The sequence below is a fragment of the Mustela lutreola genome, chromosome 14 (assembly GCF_030435805.1).
Source record: "Mustela lutreola isolate mMusLut2 chromosome 14, mMusLut2.pri, whole genome shotgun sequence".
In the NCBI taxonomy this organism is placed as follows: domain Eukaryota; kingdom Metazoa; phylum Chordata; class Mammalia; order Carnivora; family Mustelidae; genus Mustela; species Mustela lutreola.
In genome coordinates this window covers 44405657-44425664 of record NC_081303.1, presented here as the reverse complement: position 1 = coordinate 44425664, position 20008 = coordinate 44405657, and the positions used below count along the sequence as shown (strand labels likewise).

The 20008-nt window shown below is 38.0% G+C and overlaps 1 protein-coding gene across 3 annotated transcripts in view; it reads right to left on the bottom strand.

The window, feature by feature from the left end:
- NEK7 (NIMA related kinase 7) overlaps window positions 1–20008 on the bottom strand; it is a 155082-nt gene that overhangs the window by 90579 nt on the left and 44495 nt on the right. For all 3 annotated transcript variants that reach the window (XR_009347236.1, XM_059144908.1, XM_059144907.1), the window contains one exon: window positions 2003–2087. Coding sequence is in view for 2 of the 3 variants with exons in the window: in XM_059144908.1 (XP_059000891.1) it covers window positions 2003–2059 (57 nt within the window). In the remaining variant the exon portion in view is untranslated. Of the gene's footprint in view, window positions 1–2002; window positions 2088–20008 lie in introns of those variants that run through there.

The following is a 20008-nucleotide window of genomic DNA, read 5'->3' as shown; positions in this document are numbered from 1 at the left end:
AGGATGTGTTTACATCTTTTTGATAGTTAGAAGTTGCTTAGTACAATCTCGGTAATTTATGACCAGAACACAAAATACAGGCAGTAGATCTCACAAAACAACCATCTTGAAATTAAAATACTGGACACTGTAGGGGGCGCCTCTGCCTTCGGCTCAGGTCAGGATCCCAGGGTCCTGGGACAGAGCTCCAGGCTCTCTGCTCAGCAGGGAGCCTGCTTCCTCCTCTCTCTCTGCCTGCCACACTGCCTGCTTGTGATCTCTGTCTGTCAAATAAATAAACAAAATCTTAAAAAAAAAAAAAAAATCGGACACTATATATTAACGATCTGGAATTTAATTCAAAACAAAAATAAAGAAATTAAAATATTGCCCTTACATTAAGCTGAAGGGTCTCTTTTCTGAATACAGAGAATACAGCTGAGTATCACAAAGAAAAGCAATGTAAAATTCAATTAGGTAAAGGGCTAATTTAAACATCTTCATTTGAGCAATTCCCTGGTTGGCTTCAATTACACATTCTTGTGGAGACCCTGCTCCATGTAAGGAAGTACAGTACCAAGTAAGAGAAAGTCCTCTTCCTCAAAGAGAGTTTAACCTGGTAGAGACAAGAAAATGTCCACATAAAATAACACAAAGGTGTCAGAAATACCGTAAGACATACAAAGAATGTGTATCATCAGGTTTCCAAGAAAAAATATTACATTCAGAAAATCAGAAAAAACTTCACAATAGAAATCTTTCAGGTAGTGCCTGAAAGATGGGCAAGAGTTCAAAAGTTGGAGAGACAAATGAAGGTGCCAAGTGAACAAAATCACAGAGGCAGAAAAGGTGGTGGACATGTGGGCAGTATTTTCGGGACTGTGTTTTAGACACCAACCCTGGAAGAAGTCGACAGACACTTTAAAAAAAGTCTCACTGGGGTCCCACAGTCAAATAAAGGTAAAAAACACTACAGGCTATGTCCTCTTGGAAATTTAAAATGCACCTTAGAATAAGAAAGGCTCTGAGCAAGGATAGTCATAAAGTGACTCTCAGCCCAAGTCCCCCTAACCTATGACTACAGAACTCATTTGAAAGAACATCCATCAATTCTTCCAACAATTTCAGAATTACTATCTAAGCAAAACTGACATAAGATAAGCAGAGTAAACTTGAGACATATTACCGAATGCCTCATACACAAAACGGAGAAATATGGCTTTTATGAACGACAATAAAAATGAGGTTTTGCCCCATATGGGGGTGTTTGTGACTGCAACCATATCATTACACCCTGAGCTTAATGGGAAGCTCTGTGTCATGGGAAGTGTTCCTTTTACTTCATTTCATTTTACAAAAAAGCAAGCAACCACCTAACAGGAGAAACATACTCCACGTCAGAGAACATGAGAAAAGTAGCAATAATGGAAGGCAGTTGTGGATGAGGCAGATCAAGCCAGCCAAAGCGAAGACGGGACCAAATACACAGGCATCCCCACAAGGTGGGCACAGCCTCATGTGTGTTCTTTTTTCTGTAAGTCTAATATTAACTCTCAAAGCCTACAGGTCATTCAATTAAGTCAAAATCTAAAGCTGCCAGCTTTTTAATGTTTGTACATAAGAATTAAGTATTCTAAAACAATATTTAAAAATATACACAATTCTGGAACACCTGGGTGGCTCAGTGGGGTAAAGCCTCTGCCTTCGCCTCAGGTCATGATCCCAGAGTCCTGGAATGGAGCCCCGTGTTGGGCTTTCTGCTCGGCGGAAAGCCTGCTTCCTTTCCTCTCTCTCTCTCTGCCTGCCTCTCTGCCTATTTGTGATTTGTCTGTCAAATAAATAAAATATTTTTTTAAAAAAGAAAAGAAAAGAAATATACACAATTCTGACTAAAACTTGGAATTCATAATTAGCATTTTGGGTGCTATTTTATTTCTTAAAGGAACTTTTACACACACACACACACACACACACACACACACACAAGCGCGCGTGCGTGCCAGCCTTCATTAAAAGAAATTACCTGTGGTTGGAACTGGGGAACAGGTGGCCCTTGCATTCCTTGTGATTGCTCATCCATTGTCTGAAGCAACAGGAACTTTAGAACTCTGCAAAAATATAAAGTTGTAATTTAAATGACATAATCATTACCAAGTCATGTTGCTCATCATATGCCTAAGGCTTGCATTCAAATACTGGATTTACCTAATGTTTCAAAAAGCATCCATTAAGATATCCCATACTCTTATAACTGTCATTTGCTAAATCCAAGCTCTGTTTAGCTAAAACAAAAGGTATTCACCGTCTCAACTAAGTCCAATTCTCCAAAGTAGTATCATGTGCTTAGAAAAATCCTATTTTATGAGATGAAATTCTCTCTTCTCCATTAAACCTCACGCACCAGGCTTCCCTTCCCCATGCAATATGCAAAGATAATTACCATAAGCTTCCCATAAATGTGGTAAATGTTCTACAATTCTAAAATGCACCTCATCTTCATATTCTAAAAATGTTAGTACTTTTGTTATGTATGTCCAACCGTACTTCTTACCATAATTTTTAGGTTTAAACTTAAAAGGCCAGTCCTCCTATGAGGGGGTTTCCTTTTTTATGCATACTTTGTAAAGTATGCATACACTCAGCCATAACTCAGTTAACATAAAATGAAGACTAATTCTATGTCACTAATTCTATGTTTATTACTAAATCTTTTTTTTTAACATTTTATTTATTTATTTGACAGAAAGAGAGATCACAAGTAGGCAGAGAGGCCGGCAGAGAGAGGGGGGGAAGCAGACTCCCCGCCAGACCAGAGAGCCTGATGAGGGGCTCGATCCCAGGACCCTGAGATCATGACCTGAGCAGAGGCTTAACCCGCTGAGCCACCCAGTGCCCCTCTACTACTAATTCTGTCACCTACTGCACCTAGTGTAGTTCAAGAACTGAACTACAAATAAGACACAGCTACTGCTCCACCCAACACTTTTTCTATACAACATCAATTATTTCTAGGTTCCTTATAAGTGTTATTTTATAACTAAAATATAATGTAAGGATTGAAAAACTAGGATCCATTTAAATGGGATTAACAGAGATATCAAAACACATCCTCACTTCACTATACTCTTTTTTTTTTTTTTTTTTAAGATTTATTTATTTGTCAGAGAGAGAGCGAGCGAGAGCGAGCACAGGCAGACACAGTGGAAGGCAGAGTCAGAGGGAGAAGCAGGCTCCCTGCGGAGCAAGGAGCCCAATGTGGGACTCGATCCCAGGACGCTGGGATCATGACCTGAGCCGAAGGCAGCTGCTTAACCAACTGAGCCACCCAGGCGTCCCTCACTATACTCTTTAAAAAAAAAAAAAAGTTTAAAAATGACTATTTGGGGTGCCTGGGTGGCTCAGTGGGTTGGGCCTCTGCCTTCGGCTCGGGTTGTGGCCTCCGGGTCCTGGGATCGAGTCGCCCATCGGGCTCTCTGCTCAGCAGGGAGCCTGCTTCCCTCTCTCTCTCTCTGCCTGCCTTTCTGTCTACTTGTGATCTCTGTCTGTCAAATAAATAAAATCTTTAAAAAAAAAAATGACTATTTGTAAATATTTCCTTCCATTCTGTAACTTCTCTTTTTTAAAACCTTCCTAATGGCATCTTTCAATTAACTAATGAACAGAAATTCATAAATTTAATATGGTCTAATCAATCATTCCTTTATAATATCTGTGTGTACTATTTAAGAATTATTCCTATAGTTCAATTTCTCATATATTATCTTCTAACATAAGCTTTATTGTTTTACCTTTCAAGTTTAGATCTATAATTGACCTGGAATTAAACTTTTGTATGATACAAGGTGAAGTCAATATTAGGCTTTTTTCTATATGGATATCCAATTGAGTTCAAATCATATATTGAAATGATCAGCCCCCACAACACTACTACTACTATGTCATTCTTGCCATATATCAAATGACAACATATATTTACATAAACACACATGCAACCCCACACATACTGCAAACTTGCTGAACTCACTTATTAGTCCAGGTAGATTTGGGGGGGATTCTTGCCTTATTTTAATGACTAGAACTTCCAGTGCAATGAACCTAAGTAGAGAGTAGACATTCTTTTATTGCTCCTAGCAGGAAGAAAGTGTTGGAAAGGAAAAATTTTCAAGATTCTTCTAGCTGCTGTAAGAATCAAATTGGCATGAGACAGAGTCACAGGAGAAAAGTCTGATAAAATATATACCTTCTATATATATAGAAGCAACTCAGGAAAATAGAGCAACTCCCCCTAACAGTCAAAGCCATCAACTTAAATACCATCTTTAGCTAAAGACGAAAGATGTTGAGACTCAGTTATGGGAGGTTACCAGGAAAAGCACAACAAACAAGAGTAAGGTTGTTATGCAGATCAACTCATTGCCATCTCTATCAGTAATAGTTTCTAGAAATTGAGTCAAACCCTGTTCCTGGTACAGCAAGGGAGACACCTTACTAATGGAGATTTTTCTTATAAATATCAATGTCTCATAACAGAAGGTAACTTATACTCAGTTTTCAGAACTTCTATGTTTGCAGCATCTTAAAAATAACTAGCTTGGGACGCCTGGGTGGCTCAGTGGGTTAAGTCCCTGCCTTCAGCTCAGATCATAATCCCAGTGTCCTGGGATGGAGCCCCGCATTGGGTTCTCTGCTCAGCGGGGAGCCTGCTTCCCCCTCTCTCTGCCTGCTTCTCTGGCTACTTGTGATCTCTGTCAAATAAATAAATAAAATTTTTAGAAAATAAGTAAATAACCAGCTTAAAATAATCAAAATGATAATTATTAAAAAGATATATTTTAGAAAAATATGCTCCCTTACAAAAGCATTTTTCATATGAATAAAAGATATACATTCTTCATAGATGTCTTAATTTATCAGGCTGAGATAGTGCCTTTCTATTCTTACTTTGCTAAGAGATTTTATAAAGAATAATGTTAAATTTTTGTCAAATGCTTTTTATGTATCTGAGATGATTATACAGGTTTTTTTTTTGTTAAAATGTTCAAGTATGGTGATTCATTTTTGATGTTAAGCTGGTATTCACTTCTGGGATGAACATCATTTAGTATGACATATAACCATATTTTCTATTTCTGGACTGGATTTTATAGAGTGTTCGATCCAAGGAGAGGAGGAGAGGGAAGGAGAAAGAGAACTCTAATAATGAATTAGAGAATCTTTTACTGTGAAATATAAACCACTAAAATCAGCATTTCACATCTAGTGTCCCACAGGTACTTTCAAAAACAGTCATGAAAAAAAGGGCTTCCAGGTCAAAGACCTCTGTGAAATACTATTTGCTATGTATATTGTTCTTAGAACATCATAATAAATGCCAGCACACTAAAGGATCCAAGCAGGCCTGAAACTGATAAATAACAAATTCACTGAAAGTCTCATTTATATTTAACTTATTTAATCATAAAATGTTTTCTTTGTGTAATATTTTCTAATATCCCACAGCTTGACTAATACCAAGAATACACCTAAGAAGTTTGTGCTAGTTTATAATAAAGTGGGTTTTATCATACTATTGAATGACAATGTGTAAGTTAATAAAATTATGAAGGAAGCCAACGTAAAAAAACAAAACAAAACAAAAAAAAAACACCAAACCAATAAACTCATATGAGTAATTTAACTTAACATCTGCATAACAGGGAACTCACTTCTATTGTATTTCTGACAAATGTCAAAAGGCCTCTGCTTGGAAAATTAACGTCTGTACGAAGTCCTCATAGTTCACGTAAGCTTAATAAGTACGATGAATAAAAAGCAACAGCGTTTTCTTCACATAGTATCTAACATGATTCCATGTGTCACTAGATTCTCATGCTATTACAAAATAAGAATATGTCAATGATTATATATTGATTTCATACCACTATCATATTTTCAAAGGTTAAAAATATTCATATTTTATCTTTCTGCTAATCTCCTAAATAAAATAAAAACACATCTTAAGATATAAAATACGTTAATTATGTATTCAGTCTTCTAGATTATAAATTCCATGTTGCAGGGACCTTTATGTGCCATCCATAGCTGTGTCCCCAGGGCTTAGGTCAATGTTTGGCAGAAAATAGATGCTGAATCAACATTTATTTAATTAACAGATGCATGTATGTCTGCCATAAAACGATCAAATAATTCTTGTTACAGTTTAACAAGTCTAAAGTGAATGATGAGAAAAATCATGATCACATTCAACAAATCTGGCAAACTTCAATCAAAAAAGGGTGCCCAAAGAAGGTGTTGCCTAAATTGGGTTTTAAATAATGAAGAGTTGGTACCAGAGAGTTAATGTTGAGTTTCAAGCAGCTAAGAGAGAGGATTTCACTATTTGGGAAAGCAGTCTTTCTTGCCATGTGAACAGAGTAGAGGAATTCACAACCATAAACAAGATCAGTTAAGAAGCTATGACAACAGTCAAGGGATGAAAAAGCCCCTCATCAAGATCTTTTTTTTTTTTTTTTAAAGATTTTATTTATTTGGGAAAAAAAGAGAGAATGAGCGGTGGGGCGGGGCAGAGGGGAGAGAGAGAGAGAGAGGCAGACTCCCTCCTGAGCAGGAAGCCTGACATGGGACTTGATCCCAGAGATCATGACCTGATCTGAAGGCAGATGCTTGATGGACTGAGCCACCCAGCTGCCCCTGTGGTCCTCTTGACCTCACCCTGCTTTCAACACAACTATCTCACTTTCCCAAAATGTTCTGTGATCTCTTATTGTTCTCACTTTTCTCCCACACTAGACCTATTCTAAGTTCCTTTTTCTATCTAACATTTATATTGGAGTGCTCTAAGACCTAAATCTTTTTTAAGGGGCACCTGGGTGGCTCAGTCAGTTGAGCATCTGACTCTTGGTTTCAGCTCAGCTCATGCTCTCATGGGACAGTGTACTGAGTGAGCCCCGCCTCACACTCTGTGCTCAGTGCAGAGTCTGCTTGAAGATTCTCTCCCTCTACTGCTCCCCCAACTCATGTGTGCATGCACTCGCCACCCCTCCCAAAATAATTAATCTACAAAAAATCTTTTTTATAAAAACCTGTTATCTCTGCTGAAGTCATACCATCTAGTCCCATGACTTTGAATATGGTCTCTACAGAATTACTCTGAAATCTCTATCTCTACCACAGGTGTATGGTCTAAGCTCTGGGCTATCAACACCAATATCCAACTGTTTGTCTGATACCGCCTTGAATTGAGGATTCCATCTCCCATCCTTCCAAAAAAATAAAATAAAATAATGCTCTTCCTTTAATATTTTTTCTCTTTATATGTATCATCATCTACTCAGCTGGTCTGGCCCCCAAATTCTCAAGCTTCTGGGTGGGGGGGGCTCTGGACCTCTTTATCTGAGGACCCTGAAGATCTTTTGTTCATGTGGGTCATGTCTCTATCAGTATCTTGCATAATTGAAATTAAAACTGAAAAATGATTAAAATACATACTAATTCATTTACAAATAACAGCAATAACACTATTACATGTTTATGCATATTTTTATGAAAAATAGCTACATTTTTAAAAAATCAGAAGAGGCACTATCTTATATTTTGCAAGTTTCTTTAATGTCTGTCTTCAGAGATGCAGCTTCTACATCAATCTGTTCAAATATGTTGTTTTGGCAGAAATATATTTTTAAAAATCTGGTCTTATACAAATGTATAGCTGGAAAACAGAAGAGTATTTTGATAACCAATATGGATATCACTGTGGATAGTCTCCTTTGATAATACACCAAACTTGACAGGTGGCAAATTCTTAAAGGTTAACTGCCATGTAGATGCTCAAATCAATGAACTTTTATACTCTGTTATGTTAAAATCCAATGGTCTCTCTTGCCCTTTGAATAGACCTTTTACTCATGCTTGATTTTGTAACACCACACATTGGTCATCTGGAAAATTTTAGTTCACTGGGTTACTCAGATCATCTAAATGTTGACCATTTCATTATACAAATAAAAAAAAATTTCCTTACTACTACAATTAATCTCATCAGAAAAGTCTTTATATACCAGGAAAATGTCAAGGTCATAGTGATGCATATAACTTCTCCAAAATTCCAATTTTTCTTTCGAAAGTTCGAATCTTGTCATTAGTGACGAATAGTGTCAGTTATCTTTCTTTAAATGACAGGCACTTAATTTTCAAGAAAATATCTACAGGGAGCACCTGGGTGGCTCAGTGGGTTAAAGCCTCTGCCTTTAGCTCAGGTCACGATCTCAGAGTCCTGGGATCAAGCCCCGTATCAGGCTCTCTGCTCAGCAGGTAGCTTGCTTCCCCCTCTCTCTCTGCCTGCCTCTCTGCCTACTTGTGATCTCTGTCTGTCAAATAAATAAATAAAATCTTAAAAATCTCTAAAAAGCACCCAAGTATGAAGAACCAAAGTTTGTCTTTCAGTCATTCTTTCAAGTAAAAACAGTGCTCTGTGGAAATAGCAGCTCTTGGCTTGCTCTTCAAACAACTGCACAAATGCTTCCCCCCTTGATACAACTTTGATTTGGTGCAGTAGTACTAAGTTAAGTATACTTCCCACTTCATCACACATATTAAAAGACATGTACTCAAAGGTTAAGATCTGATTAAAAAAAAATAATAATACTCTGTGCTTCAACAAAGACATCTAAAAATGAAAGTCACCTTTTTATTAAAATTCAGAACATTTAAACAACACAAAGACTAGTACAGTCTAGAGTGTACACTGACTCAAGCTAAGACATCAATGGCTTAAAAAAAATGTCTTAAAAATAATAATGGGTGGCTCAGTGGGTTAAGCCTCTGCCTTCAGCTCAGGTCATTATCCCAGGGTCCTGGGATTGAGCCCTACATCAGGCTCTCTGCTCAGTGGGGAGTCTGCTTCCCCCTCTCTCTCTGCCTGCTGCTCCCTGTACTTGTGATCTTCTCTCTGTCAAATAAATAAATAACAAATTTTTTAAAAAAATAAATGTCTTAGTATTACAAAAATTGTCTGATCTTGCTGACCACTTGAAACAGACTCAAGGGTCCTACCCAACCTTCCACCTCCACCATCCCCAGAAGTCTGCAGATCACACTTTCAGGAAAAGGTGGTCTAATCAAAAACCCAAAATTCATTCTTTATTCTTTTTACCCCCTTCACTTCCCAGTTCCCCGTATCTAACACATCAGTAAATGCCATTTGTTCTATTTCCAAAATATATCTTAGATTTGTCCACAGTCTTCTATCACCACAATAAGACCCTGAAGGCATCATTATATCTCCACCAGGAAATACTACAATACCCGACTAATAGGCCCTCTTTTCCACATTTTCACAGTGATATTTTGAAAGCATAAATCACCTCATAACACTCTCACTGTACTTAGACTAAAATCCCAGCCCCTCGCCAAAGCTACAGGGCCCTAGTAAGATTATCACAAAATACTGGATATAATGTTTGCCTACTGGATTTGTATTTTTGTCAAATCATCAAGTGAAGAGGAAGGAAAAAAGAGACAGGATTTCTAATAAAAATTATAGGAAAACAAGAAGAGTAATAAATCTTTCAATTTTGTAAAAAAAAAAATAGACATTATTTCCCCTGACTCAATTAGAATAGGTCTAAAATAAAATAGCTAATTGTATGCTGAAAGAACAAAAATGCTGTATTTTCATTGCAAAATTAAGGCCATTGTTTATGTATTCCTACCCCTATTCCTATAAAATGTATATGGTTAACGTGTTTGTAGGAATGGCATATTGAAAAAAAATATGATGCAGATAATCAGAGAAATGTGTAAACTGTTAAATATAAGCTTTTTTGATTTAGGATAATTTGTGGGTAATGTTTTTTCAAGACAGTGAAATGAGGAAAAGTTCATAGCACTTGGCGAACATCTTTTTCTTCGAACTAAACCTTTTTGGAGCTAGTGCTAAACTTTAGGCATGTCCCCTAAAACTGCTAAAAATAGGATTCTACATTAAAATGCAAATAAGTATCCAATGAAATATCATTTGAAGGTTGACTGAAGCATCCCTGAGGAACAAAATAAAGGTTGAGTTAACCAGACTAATGTTTTTATTACGGTTCTTGCTGACACCTGCTGGTTCAATTTTATCTTCCTCCTTGATATATATTGATTTGTTAAAAGTCTCAGATATGAAGCTTTGTACCACAAAAAACAGAATCCTTAGATGAATCCATGGACCACTGACTCAAAAACTAAATGAGCACACATCACTCAAATAATCGCCTCCCATATCCATTGACTTATTGAAATCAGTGTTTGGCTTTACTGTAACTCACTTCCCAATTACTTTAATTAATTAAATTCTTACCTAATATTTTGATTCTGCCTTCTTTAATTCTGAGACTGTAAGTCTCAGATTAAAGTTACATTCTTTACTTAACCTGCAAAAGCTAAGTGGATCACATTATTAGAACTCAAAAATGCCAAAAAGTAGATGTCTTTAAAAATATACCAGTAATTTTTGGTTTGCTTTAGCAAATCCAAAATCCTGTACTTGTAAAACAGTTATACATGGGACTTACTAAGACCTCAAAATTTTATTGTCTCTTCACCACCCTCCTTTGCCCTAAACTCATTATAAAACAATATGGAAAAGAAGTGGCACTTTCTTCCTCTGTGAAACTTCAGTGTTTCACATTCTTAACAAAAACAAATAGATAAATTTAAATACCTCCTTAAGAAAAAGAACTACTATATAATAGTAAGCCACCTTTTTACTTATCTTTTTACTACTGTTTCTCTAGTTCAGCAAACCTAATAAGAAACAGACTCCACATTTTTATTAATATAAATTTTATATTTATTAATCTAATTAAGATGGTTATTTCATTTAAAATTATTGCTTTTATTAAATTTCTATTAATTCTATAAAATTAATATTTCTATTAGATAGGGGAAAGGATTAACTCCAATGCAAGAATGTACCTAATGTAATGTAGGAGCAAGCCAAAAACAAAGTGTGCAGGGTAGGCTGAGTAAATACTTTTCCTTCATTTCTTAATTATGCATTAATATATTTCTCTCATAGTAAATAATTTTTTAAATCTAAATATTAGTTATTTTCTAATATAGGATTTTAAATAAAATTAACCTTGAGTACATCCTATGAATCAGCCAACCCTGGCTGGCCAGCAGGATCATGTGTGGAGGTTTACGGGGTTTTTTATTTGGTTGCTTTCACCACCGCCCCACCACCCCAACCCATTCCCATTCTCTGATTCTGATTGGACAGATCCGTGAGCAGAACCGGTATTTCTCCATTAAAAAACAAATAAGTAAAAAGACAGGTAATAATGATGCACAACTAGATTTGAGAACTACAGTATTTGAATTTAACAGGTAGTGATTTCAGTCAATATGCAATTTAGCTCTTTGCATCCAGGAGCGTCACTATGGCTGAAAATGATGACCAAGGGCTGCCCAACTGTCACATGCATTGGCCCCATAATAAGGCTGTTTTAGACTCAGGCAAAGAACACGGAGGAAGCAGCTCAGGCTCCACTTCCTTCTGAGTCTAAACTAGATCCAAACAGAAACAAGCAATGTGTTTTTACTCAGGGACACTGATTAGTAACTTCATGGAAGGAGGAGAAAGGGGGGCTGTAGTAGCAGCAGGAGCTCTGGACGATCCCAATGGATTCCTGCCATTGTCAATACTGTCATTCTTTTATGTTATGAAGTATCTTTTTTAAAAAAGGAAAACTGAGGCAGAATGCAAAGATCTCATACAGAAGTCTCTTGTGAATATCCCCTTGTTTAAAGACCATCTGAAGTCCTTTACTAGTTTCAAATTCATATATAAACTGATTTACTCCCCAAATTATACTATTTGGAATAGTTATTTCAGATAAAACCTATAAATGAGTTTATTTTTTAAATAATAAAGATACAGGCCTAAGCTACTGAACTTAAAAAAAAAAAGTAACCATCTTAATACTTGCCAGTTTAAGACATGAGCCAAAGTACACTACAGCACAGCAAAAAATAAATGTTGAGACATGCTCTCATCTCTAGAGTTCTCTATTTTACCATCAAAATATGAAGACTACTACTCTTCTGAAAAGGATCTACGAAAAACAAATTATAAAAGAAAACAGGAAGGAAGGAAAGGAGGGAGGAAAACCAAAGTAAGCCCATGGAATTCAACCTCTGTCACTTTCTAACCCATGGATTAAACTAATGCTTATTTTTCTAGGCTTTTATTAGCAGTCCCCGCTTTAGGCATGGGAGTGGGGTTGATTCTTCTCTTATTTCTGCCACTATTCCTGCTACTGATTAGGAAGAGTTTTCATATACGTAATTTTACTTACCTACTCCTCTCAATCCTTCCCCCCCAAAATGGGTTTTGCTGTGCAAAATCCAGTAAAACTGAGTCCACTATAGGATCATGTTCTCCCTTCTTTTATAGAGTTAGGGATGCCCCACAAAAATCCTTGCTTCTCTTGGCCGTTAAAGAAACAGAGTTCTTAAGTGTTGGTCTGAAACACTGCTTCTCAAACTTTTCCATGAGCTTGAGGAGAAAGCCTACTCATGGAAGCTAAGGAGTGTGGCTAGAAGTCCACGTAAAGGAGAAATCCATTCAGAGTCTCCTTTCTCTTTTGGAAAGATGAGGAAAAGTTTTCATTCTCCTCTTCATTATATAAAACATTTTCCCCCAAAAAATCTGCAAGTATAACTGATGGCCCAGGAAGATGGTTTCAGGCACCAGGCTCACAAGGTACATTCCTGAGTATGACCGGTAATAATTGGACACTCCATCCCGAATCTCACTGTTGCGGAATCTAAAGGGATGTAATACATCATCTATTTCAAACCCCTTGAATTTTTTTTTTTTTTTTTTGTGGAATATTATTCAGCCTTTGCTTTTTTTTTTAATTTTTAATTTTTTAAATTTCTTTTCAGTGTACCAGAATTCATTGTTTATGCACCACACCCAGTGCTCCATGCAATACATGCCCTCCATAATACCCACTACCAGGTTCACCCAACCTCCCCCCTCCCTGCACCTTCAAAACCCTCAGGTTGTTTCTCAGAGTCCACAGTCTCTCATGGTTCGACTCCCCCTCCAAGTGCCCTCAACTCACTTCTCCTCTCCCTCTCCCCATGTCCTCCATGTTATTTCTTATGCTCCACAAATAAGCAAAACCATATGATAATTGACTTTCTCTGCTTGACTTATTTCACTCAGCATAATCTCTTCCAGTCCTGTTCATGTTGCTACAAAAGTTGGGTATTCGTCCTTTCTGATGGAGGCATAATACTCCATAGTGTATATGGACCACATCTTCCTTATCCATTCGTCCGTTGAAGGGCATCTTAGTTCTTTGCACAGTTTGGCAAGCGTGGCCATTGCTGCTATGAACACTGGGGTACAGATAGCCCTTCTTTTCACTACATCTGTATCTTTAACCCCCTTGAATTTTATATAATAATTCTAATCACAAAAATTAACAGACTTCAGAAATGACTGGCAGGAAGGGGAAAGGGTTACAAATGCCGTGTGAGAGTTCATAAAAATTTCATATTAAGTATTTTATTTTAAAAGCACTTACAGGGACGCCTGGGTGGCTCAGTGGGTTAAAGACTCTGCCTTCAGCTCGGGTCATGATCCCAGGGTCCTGGGATCAAGCCCCGCATCGGGCTCTCTGCTCTGTGGGGAGGCTGCTTCCTCCTCTCTCTCTCTCTGCCTGCCTCTCTGCCTACTTGTGATCTCTCTCCGTCAAATAAATAAATAAAATCTTTAAAAAATAAATAAAAACACTTATAATTCCAATTGTCAAGTCTAGCTTTAAAAAAAAGTATCAGGAAAGCTTTTTTGCCAACAAAGTTTTGTTTGCTTTTTTTTTTTTTTCTTGAGCCTCCTCATCCCTAACCCAAGAGTCTGTCCAGAGAAGGGGGAGACCAGAGAGCACAGCAGGAAGGCTGCCCCTGCCCTGACTCCTGGGGAGACCGTGGGGGTGCGAATGGAAGGAAGAACATGGAAGCCGAGCACCGCCTGCCTCTGGGGCTGTGCGCACAGCACTACTGAGGTGCTACAGCCATCTGCCTCCAACCCAAAAATAACACCTTCCAGAGTACTAAGTTTCCACACTGAGGGCTGAGGCGAGTAGCTCAATGACTGACAGGGGATCCGCTAGAGAGGAGGGCCCCAGACCAGCCCTCTCCAGTCATCCTTGCGAACAAAGACTAGGTCACATTTTTTTCATATTCCTGACAACACCGACAAGGGCCCTAAAACGCTAATACAATGATTGATGCCTGCGAGCCCTGGAATCCTCGGCCGGTGGAACTAATGTGGAACTCCAGTGCTGCTCAGGCCACGTCTGAGTTATTTCTGGTTTGGAAACAGACGTGGCTGAAGTACCTCTGACTTTTTAGGTTCGGCCAAAAAGAGTCAGCAGACTGGATGCCCAAGATGAATGATTGTAATAAACTGTCCTCAGACATGAAATTTTAGCTTGGTGCTAAGTCCAAACTACAGTGTTCTTTGTGACTGCTGCAGAGTTTATAAAAAGCCTTCTGCTGAACAAAGGGCCTCCCAATTCTGATGGCTTTAAACCAGAGTTTGTCTCCAGCCAGTGGCAATATATCACCTATTTTGAAATAAAGCTTAAATGTGACTTTTCAAGTGCTTCTTGTTAATGGCCACTGTGTGGCAAAGGCCACACCTCCCACCCTTACTGCTTCCTCGACACTTAACACAGCTCCAGTACAGAAACCCTAAGTGTCTCTCAGTGTCACCTGTACTCTCCTGATAGACGATCAACGGAGTGAGGTTCCAGAGAGAGAGGAAATGGGAACAGAAAAAGCAATTTTAAAAATCAAGTGAGGACAATAAGAGAGAAGACAGAAAAATGCACTTTTAAAGCTACAGCCAATTCCTCAGAATATTAATGATGGATTCTATAAAAAGAACTGAATCTCTTAAGTTTGATCATCTAAAACAGAGATCAACAAACTTTTTCTATAAAGGGCCAGACGGTAAACATCTTGGGCTCCACAGGCCAACCTCTACTGAACTCACTCAACTCTGGAACAGCAAAGCAGCCACAGAGCATATATAAAGGAAGACGACTGGCTGTGTTCCAGCACAATTCTATTTACAAAAAAAAGGTACTGGCCACATTTGGCCCACGGGCCACAGTTTGCCAACCTTTGATCTGAAGTAACATTTGTTACTCTTTGGCCCAGTGAAAATCTGGAACCTCAAAAGTACTCTGTCAGCCCTTGTTATCTGACACCCTCTATAGTGAACTTGGGGCTTGCCCTTTTCTCCCACAAACTCCTGGTTTTTCAAATGGAACTAATAAAATGAGTCAATAAGATAAAACAAAAAACAGACCTCTTAAATTCATATTGAAATAAGACTAAAATATTTTGTGGTTATCCTAAATACTTCATGAATTTAGACAGGCCCTATGGAAAGATTTCTAGAGGAGCTCATCAATTTACACTTCTTTTTTTTTTTTTTTAAGATTTTATTTATTTATTTGACAGACAAAGATCACAAAGGCAGAGAGGCAGGTAGAGAGAGAGGGGGAAGCAGGCTCCCCCGTTGAGCAGAAAGCCGGATGCGGGGCTCGATCCCAGGTCTCTGGGATCATGACCTGAGCCGAAGGCAGAGGCTTTAACCCATATTTACACTTTACCCAATTTACACTTCTTTTTTCCCTCCTTACCATCATGCACACAAATATAACCTTCTCCCACTAAAAAGTCCACAAATAAATAAAATTATACATGGAACAAACCCCATGATCATATAACATAAGGTGGGTTGTAAGTAAGGAACCAGGAAGGCTTCCTACTGACCTCCAATCATGGTGTCTTTTCTTTTCCCCACTATTCTCCACTATCTTTACCAATAACAAATAGCAAATCATTATCTCAGGCCCAGCCCCTCCCATATACAGCTCCACCAGGATTTCCTATAGACACCACAAACTCAATATCCAAAAGTGAACTAACCATTTTTCCATTTTAACCAGTTTGTACTGCCTCCGACCATAAGTATCACTATCAAAAACCCTATGGATCCCAACAACTCAATATGATTAAGTACAAAATCGAGGGAAGGCACCCAGTAAGTCTATTATTATAAATAATCCAAGAAATCAAAGAGAAAGCAGTTGAGATGATAAAAAGCAAAGCAGAGATTCTGGCAGACTCATGGTGCTGGGGAGAGAAAAGTGGGTACAGAAAGCACGAAGGAGCAGAGGTCTGGGTAAACAGCTCAGACATTCAGCCAAGACCCTTAAGATAGACCAGCCTCCCCTTAATCAAGATGAAAGGTCATATGCCCACCAGGAAAAAAACTGAATCCTTTCTGGAGATGGTGACACCATTCAGAGTCTCTACAACTTTTCAGACACACATGCCACGCAATAAAAAAAAAATCACCAGGCTAGCCAAGAAATCATACACAGAACCTAACAGAAGGGTCGGATGGGAGTCAGACAACAGAAACAGTCTACAAAGTGAACCAGATTTGAGAACCATCAGAGATGAACCTTAAAATAATTATGATTAATATGTTCTATAAGTCAGTTGAAAATAAGGAGAATTTCATCCAAAAACCAAAATTTACAGAAAGAGACAAATGTACTAATCCCCAACAGAAACAAACAAAAGTCCTAACTGAACGCTGGCTCAAACAGATCAAAGACGCGCGGCAATCCCCAGGGTGTGCACTAATAGAATAGTGAGAGAATGAATAACTAGCAAGGTGACAGGGCAGGGGGTAGAATAACAACGACATAAACGGAACAGTTAAAAAAGGAAAGCCAAAAGGGAGGGCAAAATAGGAACAAAGAACAACTGGAACAGCAGAAAATAAATAACAGGCTCAAGTCCAAATCCATCAATAATGACATTAAATATAAATGAACTATGAATTCCAATTATAAGACAAAAATGATCAGATTTTTTAAAATTCTAAATGCCTGTGAGATAGGTCTTACATAGTGGAATGCAGGAAGATATTTTAAAAGAATGTAAAAGAAATACTATGTGAACACTGGCCCAAAATAGCTAGTGTAACTAAATTTATATTAGACAAAGTAGTTGTTACGACAAAAGGCATTATTACAAATAAGGAATTATATTTCATAAAAATAAAAGACTCAACAAGACAATAAGACACAACAATTCTACCTTTGGATACACCACCAAAAACCCTAAGCAGAAACCGATAGAACTCAAAGGAAAAAAGACAATTCTATAATTGAGAGTTGCAGGTTTTAAAAATACCTCTCTCAGCAACAAACAGACCAAGCAGACCAAAAAACTAAATAGTATATGCTGGAAAGAGTTAAATTGCCCAATAACTAACGGATGGCATTAAAGTGCAAGCCCTGGAAAAGAACAAAGTCTGAAAATCAAAAGCCAGCATCTGCAGCGGATGCTGTGGTGGGCCCCCCAGATAGCTTTTTAGGGCTGAGGCATTCGTCCTCCATGGGGCAGGGAAAAATAGCAGCTCGGGGCTTTCAGTTGAGTCCCGCACCAGGCAGCTGCACCCAGTGACTGGTCAGTGTGAGGGTACAAAGGTCCAGACCTCTTGCATCAATCTGTGACAATCCTGAAGGGCTATACTAGCTCCTGAATGGTCCCATGGGATTGGCTGAAGCCTTTGTTGCAAACTACACTGCAATTCACCTCCTTCTGCTCAGTCTTGTGTCCTTCCCAAGCTTTCAATGGGACAAAAGACCGATGCTGATATTTGGGGTGGGCGGGACGAAGAAACTTTCTGTTTATGTTTGGAAAACGAGGTCACATGATCAATCTTTCCTGAAATATAGGCGGGGAGATGACTAATTTGCTTTTTAGCATCTGTGGCAGATATATGCAAGGGAGAAGGTGGCAACAAAGGTGAGGCTGGTCAGTCTACAGTCTCTGCCTCCGTGCTGATCTGAGTAAGCCTCAATGTCCTCTTGGGGATAGCAGTAGCACCACTAGGTGGGACTTGGGGCTTTTCGTGTACTATTAAATCGCTCAGATCTTAGAACAATATCTTATAAGTGTATTTATTCAGAATTCCACAAATGAAGATTATGAGAATTACATGAATAATGAATTTAAGGCACTTAGCCCAGTGCTTGACATTTATTAACCTCTAAATGATACCTATTTTTGTTTTCAGTATGTGCGGTGATTAAGCATATCAATTTATTAAACAACATTAACAGAAATGTTCACAATTTGATTACACTTGTCATATTTTGTCACTTAATGGGTAATTGAAGATTGTCTTCTTGACATTTCCGAAAGAATAGTTTTAATTAATACAGTATCCGCCTTACTACATAGATACAGAGATAGAGACACACAGGCGTGCTGTTTCTGTCCTTCCTTTCTCCCTGCCTGCAATGTGGATGTGATGCCTCATGCTGAAGCAGCCATGTTGCTCCAGGAAAAAGGACAAAGAATCAGAGATACCAGTCCTGACCTCACTGAACATTACACCAAAGCCAGCAGCTATCTACACTTCCCGATTTCTCATTACCTAAGGAAAATAAACCCCCTTTTTGTTTATGCCATTGTTGTTACTTGAAGCTAAATGCATTCCTAACAGATCTGTCACAGAGCTAGTGAATACAGAACAGAGACTCAAAACTCCAAAAGCCTCAAACGGGATAATTTTTCTAGGAAAGCTTATTCCAAACTGTAAATACATGTATTTTCCACATATCAATGCTTGTTTCAAAGCCAGACAGCTGTAATCTGTAAAAAAAAAATCAAGAAGATAAATCATTCAAGAATTCTGTTCTCTTGTCATTGTTTTTAACTTGATTGCTGTACTGAATAAACCTGTATGACCCCTTCATGATCTTGAAGTATAGAGCTTTTTATACACTACCATGCGAACAATAATGTCCTTCTGCTGTTTCAGAAGCATTAAGCTACAGAATTAATAATATTAAACTTTTTCCAATTTTCCTAGAATACAGAGGTACATAGAGTCTGCAGTATTTTTAGTTGGCAACTTTTAATCTTCACATTAAGACCTAAATCCAAGAAGATAAATGCCTTCTAGAAACAGAAGCAGTAACAGAAGATACATCTGCAGATATCTTTTCATTAAAAGAAGTAACTCGTTCCTCCTTAAATATGGGAGATTAATGTTTTCTTCAAACAAAAAATTCTCATATTCAGGTTAAAATCAAATTTTAATTTGATTTTTAAAAAGTCAATCCTTACCTCTTTCAGTTTATAGTAACAGGGCAATATTTTTAGTGGTTAAAGTTGGTAATTGTCTTGAATCCTCTAGAGCATCTGTAACACATTCCTGTGAAACCATGTATACACAACCAAACTCAAGGAGAGTCAATAGGATTGATTCCAGAAATACACACCCAATGCTTTGGCTGCCCTAGGTCCTATGAGAAGGTCAAGGTTCCCTGTCTTTTCTGTCTAGTGACGGATACAAACATGTCAAATATTGCAAACGTAGGCACAAGTGCTCCTGGAAGCACAAAAGCCTTTAAGTTGAATAGAAATAGGGATGGGGACAGTATGACCAGAGCCAGGAAGGCTTCCCATTGACGTCCAATCACTGTGTCTTTCCTTCTTCCCACTATTCTGCACTATCTTTACCAATAACAAATAGCAAATCACTATTTCAGGCCCAGCCTCTCCTAAATACAGCTCCACCTGGATTTCCTATAGATACCACAAACTCGATATCCAAAAGTGAACTAACTAACCATTTTCCCCCACAAACTGCCTCCAGCCATTTTCTACTTCAACCCGTAAGCACTGCCATCCACTTGGTCACTATGATAGACACTGGAATATCTTTCGCTCAACCCTGTCTCTCTCACATCCAATCACAAATTATTATTATTAATTACCAAATTACAACAATAAAAAAGAGTGAAAATAAACAGAAAATAAAGACCATAAAATGCCACAAAACCAAAAGCTGATTCTTAAACAAATAAATAAATAATAAAAAAATTAAGATAGGGCGCCTGGGTGGCTCAGTGGGTGAAAGCCTCTG